Source organism: Lissotriton vulgaris, unplaced genomic scaffold (assembly GCF_964263255.1).
Source record: "Lissotriton vulgaris unplaced genomic scaffold, aLisVul1.2 SCAFFOLD_3329, whole genome shotgun sequence".
Taxonomy (NCBI): Eukaryota; Metazoa; Chordata; class Amphibia; order Caudata; family Salamandridae; genus Lissotriton; species Lissotriton vulgaris.
In genome coordinates, this window is record NW_028248629.1 from 40,926 (window position 1) to 51,997 (window position 11,072).

General features: G+C 41.2%; 1 protein-coding gene across 1 annotated transcript in view; it reads left to right on the forward strand.

Annotated features, from left to right (window-relative positions):
* The window catches only part of LOC147663886 (ephrin type-A receptor 7-like), a gene marked incomplete at its 5' end in the record, with an annotated part of 47,724 nt that extends 39,369 nt beyond the window's left edge, over positions 1 to 8,355 (forward strand). The window contains 3 exons of the mRNA XM_086950127.1: positions 2,940 to 3,133; positions 4,605 to 4,760; positions 5,916 to 8,355. Coding sequence (XP_086806253.1) covers positions 2,940 to 3,133; positions 4,605 to 4,760; positions 5,916 to 6,030 — 465 coding nt within the window. The remainder of the gene's footprint in view (positions 1 to 2,939; positions 3,134 to 4,604; positions 4,761 to 5,915) is intronic.
* Between the last annotated feature and the right edge of the window lie 2,717 nt (positions 8,356 to 11,072).

Genomic DNA, 11,072 nt, shown 5'->3' on the forward strand with positions numbered 1-11,072 from the left:
TCTGGATGTACCGGGAGCAACCGGAACGCTGACTCGATATCAGATTTTGCCATCAGCGCCCCGGGCCCCAGGCGATTCAAAATGGCCACGGCCTCATCGAAAGATGCGTACCGTACCGAGCACATTTCCGGGTCTATAGCTTCGTTTACGGAAAGACCACGAGGGGCTGACAAATTATGTATCAGCCGAAACTCACCCGGGTCCTTCTTGGGGACCACTCCTAAAGGCGAACAGACAAAGTTAGCCACCGGGGGTACACTAAATGGACCGGCGACTCGACCTCGAGTAACCTCCTTCCGGATCTTTTCCTGTACCACGGTCGTATGCTGCAAGACCGATATCTGATTTTTACATTTTTTCACACCCTGAAAGTCCCCCACTGGGATGCGGAAACCATATGAAAACCCGTTCCGCAACACCCCAGCGGAAGCACGATCCGGGTATTCACTGAGCCAGGGAATCATTGCCAAGGTATCAATCGGGGTAGGTAAAGGCGCCCCTCGGACTATGTTAGACCTGTTTGGCACCTCCTCTACCCCCGTTATCACCCGTTTTGGCTCTGCACGTGGACTCAGGATGTGATGATTGCCCACACCCACTACATTCGTGTTTAAATTTGCACGATCCCTGGGGCCTAGTACACTTACTCCTGTTAAAATTCCAACAAACCCCTTTTTTACCTGTATTACCGGTAGGCCTCGAGTGATTGTCGGTACCCGTACCTGATCGAAAAGGCGTCCCCGCATACTGACGGGAGGATTCGCCCACATTACTCCCTACTAATGGCACTTTCAACATACCAGTCTCCTTCATATTGGACCAGGACACAGAATCATAACAATCCCAAGTTAAGTTTTTATCATGTTCCTTTGCTTTTCTGAAAAGATTATCATAGCAAAACCAATGATTACCCTCGTGTGATACCGAGTACCCCATGATCCGTGACTGATAACTCGGCAACTCGGGTAGCAATTCGGGCCTCCGTTCTCCCAAAATTGATGTGAAAATTCCCCATGCCTTGCCCCAATTGCCAACGTTCTCATTAACCTTAAAGGCGGCCATCTTTGCGCGCCAAACACTCGGATGCATGAGATCCTTCTGACCTTTAACATGCTCCATCTCATAATGATCAGTAAGCAACGAGAAGATGTTTACATATTCCCCTGCCCATATCTTTTCCTTAATAGCTAGTGGAACATGCTGACCCAACCTCTCCCTTCGAGAGGGAGCCGACTCTTCCCTCGCAATCGGCAATGGCCGCTTACCTGAACTGGACGCTGTCTCTGTGGCTAAAACCGTCCCCTGTGGCTTCTCTCCGGCCGCAGCCGGCGTGGATACCTTCGCTGCTTCACGAGTTTCCCGCAGTTGCTTCATTAACACCTGCGCGTCAACAGCCGTGGCGCCCTTGCTACTTTTACCCAACCACGCTGCAACTTGTGCTGCCAGCTCGGGCGGCATGTCTTCCCCGGACCCGGGGGTGACCACCACGGGAATCGGATTCCCTTCCTCCGGCACAGGAGTGGGTGCTTCGAGCGGGGTACTGGGACCCGGGGTATCTCCCCCAGCTGCTCCTCTCCTGGGCCTCTTGCCTTTTCCTCCCGGGGCCGTTCCCTCCGAAGGACGTTTCGGGCCCCCTTCCTCATTTTTATCCATCCGCCTCTTTAGGTCGGTCATCTCCTTCATGAGAACACGCAGCATCTGTTCGGTAGTCATCCGCTTTCCCGCCTTCTTCGGCATTCTCCGACAGAGTATCTGTAAAACAAACGAGAAAGATTACAACGCTCAAAAATGGCTCTTCGTTCCGTCTCGAGCTCACGTGCAGCGAGGAGGTGCAGCTTCAGAGCACAGGAACAAGAGGATGCTTTCTGGTCTTGCTCCTCCTTTTATCCGTCTTCAGGGCGGGCGTAAACCCGCCCCTGCCTGCCCCAAGGGCGTGGCCAGCCGCGTCAGTGTCTAGGCCAACCCACTCTAGGGCGGGAAAAGGCGCGCCCCGGCTACGCCGCTTCGGGCATACCAGCCGAGGCTCGCCTCCCGCCCAAGATGGCTTCCCGGGGGGATCGTGGTACTCTGCCATACGTTCGGGGGGACCGATTGGTCGCCCCTTGCCAATAGCATCTGGCTAGAAATGGGCATCTGAGTTTCATTAAACAGCAGCAGGGCCTTTTGCTGCATTGCAAACCTATGTCAGACATTACAATTCACACAGTGCCGCAGAGTGATACACAATAATAACTCCCTTCACATGACTTCCTGGTAAGGAGCCAATATCACACGTCGTACACACAGTGAGCTTGAAACTCCTGCAGAAAGCAGGTTTCAAGCTCATTGTGTGGAGTTTCTGAGGAGCTGATGTCCATTCAAGGGAGTACAACCTCCTTAGGACATCAGTGGGATTTTTTTGGGCTGCGTAAAGGAGGAAATACATTTTCCAAAAAATATTCTCAGGCTTTGTTTGATTGGCATAAAGCCCTGCCCCTCCAAGGCCTGCCCCCTCCTCACACAGGGAAACAGTTTCAGAAGTTGACAAGTCTGCTAGCATGCTGTACTGTAGCTGATTCGTGTTATGTTTATCTTTGACAATACTGAGCTATTACGAAGAGCCTCTTAGATTATGTTTTATTCAACACAAGTGCTTGTTTGTTTTTAATTGTGTGTCTGGTGCCCTGTTAATGGAGTGAATTCATACTATGAATAGCTCATTTGAATTACTGGCATTGCTACATTATTGGCATTGCAAGAGGATGCAATAAAGTGTTTGAAACATGACAAAAGGAGCTGTTCTGTATATCATATGCTCTTGTGGCAGATCGTTATCCTCGAGACATGAAACATACTTCACATATCAGTGGTGATTTTGCTGGGTGAATGGTTTGTGAATTGCTGCAGACCTCATTGTTTACAAATTCTGTCTGACTGAGCAATGGCATTTGGCTCCTCAGGTTATAAAAGCAATCGAAGAAGGATATCGTTTGCCAGCTCCTATGGACTGCCCAACAGGCCTGCACCAGCTGATGCTAGATTGCTGGCAGAAGGAGCGAGGAGAAAGGCCCAAATTTGAACAGATCGTTGGCATTCTAGACAAAATGATTCGTAACCCTACCAGTTTAAAAACTCCACTGGGAACCTGCAGCAGGTAAGATAATTAGCATGGAACATTGTTAACTAGAGAAAAAACAAGCACACCATGCCTATATATGTAATGATCAGTCCATAAAGGTGTGTTTATTTCTATTCTAATTCCACAATACTGGAGTAAGTCATAAAGTGGAATACAGCAAATATAACTGCTTTTAGATTTTGATGCCCTTTCTTAAAAGTACCTAACCAAACTACATGGACCAGTCCTCATTATGCAATGGTCTGTTGTTTGTCTGGTTTCATCAGGGTTTACAAACACAGTTCGGATCAGTCTAGACCGCACACTGTGTGTTGGCATGCATGCACGTGCGTGCACACACAAACACACATTAATGTAGTATTTTTGTCACATATGAACGGGAAATCCATTTACGCAAGGGCTGAAGTATTTTGTGTGCTGATTTCGTTTTATTAGAGTTTTATTGTGTGGTGCCCTGGTTTTGGATCTTGTATTTTTAGTTCAAGAATTCGAGACCTCTTGTATATACTTATATGTGTTTGTACTTTGTGGGCTCTGGAGATCAGCCCTGTCTTCTTCCACGTAGGGACTTTTTTCTTTTCAACTGACTCTATTTAACTGTCTTGGTAGAAAACGGCCAGTAGAGGTCCGTAAAGTACTAAAATTGCTTTCTGCTTGTTCAGCTGCCTCTATTTAAGTGTCTTGCTAGAAAACGACCAGTAGAGTTCAGTAAAATACCAAAATTGCTTTCTGCTTGTTAAACTACCTCTATTTAAGTTTTTTGATAAAAAACGACCAGCAGAGGTCAATAAAATACCAGATCACTCTAGTATTTTCTAGATTCTAGTCCATAGAAATTGCCTGCCACAATCACCCGTAGACAATAATATTTTTCTCAAATCTTGTATTTTCATTGATATGACCAACGAAGGCCCTTATTATATATTCAAAACAGAGCTTTGGACTATCCTGCTGCAAGGCAATATTTCTCTCCATGTGTTCCGATACCTAGCGTGTCACTCAGTTTGGTGCTTACTTTCCCTCCATGTTAAAGAACAGTAGATGTTTCAGCACCCAGGCGAATGCGCTGCATAGCTAAATACATATAAGGTCCCAAAGGCGAGACCGATTGCATTGCAAATCCTTGTTTGTATTTCAGGCGCTGCACAGCAGCAGTTTCACAGAATACATCTACAACTTCTATCGTGAAATGTTTTTTTATTTCTAAACATAAACTAGTGTGTCTATTGTTTTCTGGGTGTGATAGTCAGTCGCTTTGCAGAATAATAATAACGTATTCAGAATTCTTTACACCATAAATTAAATTTTTCTAGTATTTTTTCATGGTAAATGCAAGTTAGCCATTGCTGCTCGGAACTTGAAGCATTCTGATTACCTGACAATGTGTTTGTTTTACAATTACAGTATAAAAATTATTTACAGGTAAATTCTAATATTTGGCTCAGTATTGCTAATTTGTGAACCCTACTTTTTGTCTCCTTTGCAGACCTAAAAGCCCTCTTCTTGATCAGAACACTCTTGACTTTGCTTCTTTCTGTTCCGTGGGAGAGTGGTTAGAAGCCATCAAGATGGAAAGGTACAAAGAGAACTTCAGCTCTGCCGGCTACAACGCGCTGGAAGCAGTGGCAAGGATGACAATTGAGTAAGTGGGAATTGAATCCTACAGTTCGGAGTCATTAATCCCTCTGTAAAACTGGAATTCTCTTATTCTGTGCGACAATGGCATCACCCCACGCTGATATTTCTAGAATTATTGATATTTCCTGTTAGCCAACCGTCCAGTTTTGGTGTCAGTAAAACCATACAAGGGTATTCGCCATTTTTGAACTGTGTACCTGTCTTTCTTCTGTCAGTATTTGTTTCTAAACCTGTATTTGCAGAGGGACTCGCCACAATAGGTTAAATAGTTGTAATTGCCTAAAGAAGGCCTGACACATTTTGTATGGGGGTTTCCTCAGCTTACAGACTGTGTTGATGACCAGAAGAACAATGGCAAAGGCTACAGAGAAACTACTGTAATGTTACAGTAAATAATGGTATTCCATTGACAACCTCAAACATAAGGAAAATTGAGTCTTTTTTACATTAAATTAAAGACATGACCTCCAGCTCACTGAATAGGTCATCAGGGAGTATTTAACACAGAGTGCCAGCTTGCTGAGCATCAATAAAATGCTAATCCTAAATCGCACCAAAATGCTGAAAATGGCCAGTTCCTTTAACACAGGGTCTGTGTCCCTTATTGTCTTTCCCAAAGGAGATTTTTTCCAAAGTAAAGTGTTAACTAGTGATTGTAACCATTGACGAGTTATAGTAAGATGTGTACCCATTCAGGCCCTAACCAACGTAAGATTGGCAACTGAGAGACACTAAGATGTGAAGAGCTCATTCCCCTTTCAAACATGATGATAGGCTAAACTCTAACATCAAGTTTTTTGCACACACAGCAGTTGTGGCTTGATGATGCTTGTTGCTTGGTAGTACTCCAGACCAATCAATTTTCATGGCAGAGGGAGTGCAAAGCAGGTTTAGGCTTGAATATGTGTTTGTTAAATGTCAGCTACTGCCTTAAAAGAATCAGTACGGTTTTGAAAACACATGGGTCCCATAAACTCAACTATTGCCTTCTGAGCGGACAAAAGGAAGATGCTTAGGGATTATTATATAAGATGTGTCATAAAATACTACAACTTTTGATGCAAATAATGATCTGTGACTTGTCCAGCTATTGTTTGTGGTTGTAACATAGAAGTAAATAATATGTGTACATTCATGTCATGTTTTCCTTTTCTTTCAGTGATGTGATGAGTTTAGGAATCACACTTGTCGGCCATCAGAAGAAAATTGCAAGCAGTATTCAGACTATGAGAGCACAAATGTTACATCTACATGGATCGGGCATCCAGGTGTGATAGACAATTCTCCCTCACGAGGGAGGTGACAGACTAAGAGACAACAGCACTGGCCTTCAGTACACATGAACTGCTGCTACAAGACATTAGATTACCTGGGTCCTCCTCACTACTTCCCCAGTGGATACAAGATCGACAAGATCTACAAGCACCTCCAAACTTGAACTCCTAAGTGCCACCAGATGATGCAAGACAGGACAACGTGATCCACCAGTTGTAGCAAGGAAACATAGCAGTGACTGGAAAAAACAAAGTACTACCTGAAAAAAAAACACAAGTGAACACCTTTTGCTCTCTAACCTCCTTTTTATCCAATGGACTTTTACAATTTAAAAAATATACTGTACATAAAGAATTTAAAAAAGATATATTTGTCAGATAAAGTCATAATATTGTTCATTTCAGCAAAATGTTCCTTAAATTTGTGAATTCTGGATGTTATTTTTATTATTTGTCTTTATTCCACACATGGACTTTCTTTCAGTAATCTTTAGAAGTATCTTTAGAAGTTTTCAGTGCTTATTAAGTGGCATATTGCTTTTCTGGGATCATTTGACCAGATTTGATTTTTTTCTTAAAGTGCATGACTGAAAATGTGTTTCCCTGAGAACAATATGGGTATCTCATTTTGTGCCATTTTATTCTTTTAAGTCAATGCCAGGAAGTCCAGAAGTTGCAGGTTGCCAAGAGACGATATCTTTGAAACGTTTTGTACCGTTTCCCTTGCATTTTATTCTGAGAAACAAAAGCAATAATGATCCCGAATTTGTCGCAAGGCATCCATGAGAAAAGTTAAAATATTTGCATGATGGTTTCCATGGACACAGTCAAGGCAGAAACACTTCTGCTGCAGATTCTCATCTGTAAAAAAATTCAAAAGATTTTGCCAGAATTGGGATTAAAGGAAGTGACTGTATTGGATGAGCCAGGGTTATTTGAACACTTCATCTGAGCACATCGACTTTAGAGTTTCTTTAATGTACTGCATAGAAATGTGGGCTAAAAGGTTGGCACAGGTTTTCTATGAGATAGAGAGGAATACAGTCCAACTTAATACTGCAGGACTTTAGATTTTATATTTGAAATAGAGCATGAGGCGAAGGAAGGTTTGGAGTTTTCATGTTTTTTTTATTAGCGTTTTCCTCTTCGGAGGCACACATGCAACTGCGTTGTGCATAATGTTATCTGCTTCGAGACTACTTCAGAACTATCTTCCGGAATGTACAGTTAGTCTAGTGATATGAGCTTCTCCGCATTAGACGTGATAATGGTCAATGTGCTCCCAGTTTGCGGTTGTCAATATTCATTGGTTTTTGAGTCCCAGGTTCGACATTTGAGTTTTCTGGAATGAGTAAAACTCATAAATATTTTCCTGGCTGCTAAGCGAGACAACGTCTGGAGATTGGTGCAATCTACACACCGGTGTATGTGTAGTAAGCATAAATCTAATCTTTAAAGGGTCCAGAACTTTGAGGACATTCGAGACGCACTTGGGGGAGTGGGATGCTTTGTATGCAAATATTCACAGACTTTGTCGTAAGTTTGGATTGTTGGCTGCCACAACTGGAGACTCTCACAATATCCTTCTAAATACAGGGAAAAGGAGAAGACAGGTTTAGCCTTTCAAACTTTGCATATAATCTGTGCTGATCTTCTCAACACTATTAATGAGCAATAAAATGTGACATAACAGATGTTAGTGGCAGGTGCATTACGTTTACATCGCAAGATAAATGCTTTTAAAAATTATGAAAACCATGAGCTATCCTTGAAGTGGACTGCTGTACTTCCAAAGAGGATTGGGCTGTTTATATCGATTTTGATAGAGAAAGATCCCAGGGATCGGTCATAAAATTGGTCTTGTTTGATAATGTGGGAATCCACAATAATTGTAAATGTTACTCTGTAAAGATTGTACATTTTATTTATACTGTCTCATTTTGTACACATTTCTCTGTGGTGAGCTCTGAATACATTGAAAATGCACTATATTTTTCTATTTTGCTTGCAGAGCATCACAAAGGAACAGGTATTTTCAGTGCTACGTAAGGTATTTTCCCACATTTAGGACCAAAGATGGATACAGGAAATTCAAATGGATATTTTCTTTTGGTTGCTTTACTTTTATCCCTTTTGATCACTGCACATTATTATATTCGATGTTTTATTTATTTGTTTGTTTAAAAAAATCTGTATGATTTTACAGGTAATGCTTTGGTTTACCTTTCCAGAAAATCTGTGCATTTAATTAGAAAATTGCCATTACATAGACACTTCCATTTGTAATCTTTGTAATAGACTGTAAATATATTTTTGGATCTATAACAATCAGCATTTGTGTTGTTTTTCAGAGTTTGTATGGTTGCTGTATGGCTGATATTATGCAGCTTGGAGCTGTGTTCACTTGGATGATATTTTGCTGTTCTGTCTTAGTCCTTTGAAACCTACACTATACATGTATGTGTGTGCTTGTGTGTTCAATTTCAGTTTAATTTGATTGTCCCCAAATAATCCCAATAAACATTTTAATTACAACGCATTATATAAAAATACAATACTAAAATTAAAAGTGCCTTAATAATAAAAAGGAAACAATAAATCTATATTGAATTCATCTTATTTACATATTTGTATCACTCAGATCATTCCTATGAACACACTTTGACATATTTTAATTTTTTAGTACAAAAATCAGCAGGGCAAATTATATCATCATCTAGCTTTAAGTAGTTAAGATATGCTGGTCCACAGTGCCCTTTAAAATTGGTTCAAATCTCTCCTTTCCTTTTGACAGCATAATAAAGAAGGCATAAGAGAGAAGGTTCATCTTATTATCTTACATGAAGGTGTTCCAGCAGCACTCATCTAACAAAACGGATCAAAAGAGCCCATTAGAGAGATTCTGCCTCAACAATTATCTTAATAAAGTGTACGAGTAGTGATGTTTTAGCATAGTAAAATATGGTTTTTCGACTGTTAATTTAGGTAATTTATGAACTTCCCTTACCAAAGACATATGTTTTCTATATCTGTTTTCTTTAGCAACAATTGAGCCCCAGCATTCACTAGTAAAAGAATGAGGTCAAAATGCAGAAGTTGCATTTTCTTTATTTGCTTCTGCACATTGTGGGCAGACACCAAGTTTTTTGAATGAACTTGGAAATTGTAAACAAGGATTTCTTACTTCATATTGATCACCGAAGGAGTAGCGGTTGAAGTCGCTTTTTTTCTAACAGTTTTTTCAATGTGTAATCACTCAACCAGTTTTTCAGTTCAGTTCAAGTTTATTGTATGATTAATTAAAATTGTTACAAATATCCCAAAAAATAAAATATCTTTGCATTCACTGTTAAAACCAGACTGCATTAAATAGTATCCTGTTGATTACAAGTGTAGGTACTTTACCAACGCATAAAATACTGAAAATACGACTAAAATTAAGTCCAACATCCATAACACCTAACCTGTTCAATTCTTAATATGTTTTACTTTCAGTCCATTTATTGCACAACTGGCTCCGCAGGGCACATGCCCTGTCGGTCACACCTCTCTGGTTTCCTCCTGATCAGTTTGACGTAAAGGTTTTCTTACTTCTACCAGGTATTTTACTCCTCGGCAGGCCAGAATTATGGAGGAACCGCCCAGCCAGCGTATTATGGCTTGCCTACACGTGCGGATGTTCAATCAACCAGTTTTTGGTGCTTAATGTAGATTAAACAACTAAAAAACGAGTTTGCATCTGCATAAAAGAGGTTATTGAGTTTGTTGCCCCAAATCCTACTCCTGATTGTCTAGGTCTTATCCAAATAGTCATTTATACTAGCAAGAGATTCCAAATATCAGGGATGTCTATATAAAGTCTTCAAGGTACCCAGCAGAGCCAGACCTCTCATTAAGGGGCATTGGAGCAATTGTCCTAATTACTTTCAGCATAAGAAAAGGGAGCCATTGTGTTAAGCTCTTCTTCTTCTTTAGGGGAGAGGTGTGGCGCCGCGGCCAGGGTGACTGACACTCAACGCTGGGGATCACGGTTCGATCCCTGTCTCCGGTGGCAGGGGTCTGCCCAGCACCATGCGACTCTGGGCAATAGCTCGCTTAATCTTCCCAACGGCCCCCAGTGCCGAGATACCCCTTTGGGGGTGATTCGTGCGCTATACAAGTACTGGATTTACATTTTTAATTTATTCTTGGTGATCTACACTGAATGGTCATTATGTGTTCCTTTCCTATGGAGGATTTGATTTTTACATTGCATTAAAAAATGGTAAACCAATGTTTCAGTTGCAATGTTTGAAGTATGAAATACATTGCATAAAAAAATGGTAAACCAATGTTTCAGTTGCAATGTTTGAAGTATGAAATCATAGTGTGTAACAGACTTGATCCACTACTAATCTGAAAAAATAATATTTGAGATGATGCTACTCTCAAGTCATGGCAAGCATTTTCTTGCATGGATCTCTATTTGCTGTAATATTAGCATTGTACTCTCTGCAGCTGTTTATCACAAAAACTGCATTGTCTGTGCTTAGTTTTTGAGTCATTCAGGGTGAATTTTTCAAGGCTTTACATCTGCTTCTAAACATTACACTACCAATGGAAATGTATTTGCATGTAAGGATATCCGTCACCGTGATGGAAATATGTCAATGTGTATTAACCATGTCAACAGTGGTCAATGTTGGGATCCAACAAAGTTTGATTTCCGATTGTGTTCTCACCACAAGTTTTTATTACATGGCTGTGAGATTGGTCCGTAACCATTTCACTCCATGAAGTTTTTCAAGTTTTTCTGTTGGTTCCCACAGTCGTAAAGCAATTGGGTATCTGCCTTATACACATATCAGACAATAATTTCTTTGTGGGCGAGACTCTCTGGTCGAGTCTCCCACCCTAGGACTTCCTGCTGATTAGGTGCGGCGTTGTGATCGCTGTGTTGTGGTGCTAGTCTGCAGCTGCCCTGTTTTCTTTTGCCGGATTGTTGTTCTCCCCCTGACCTTAAAATGGAGGAATTAAGAAGACATTGTATTAGCATTCAATTG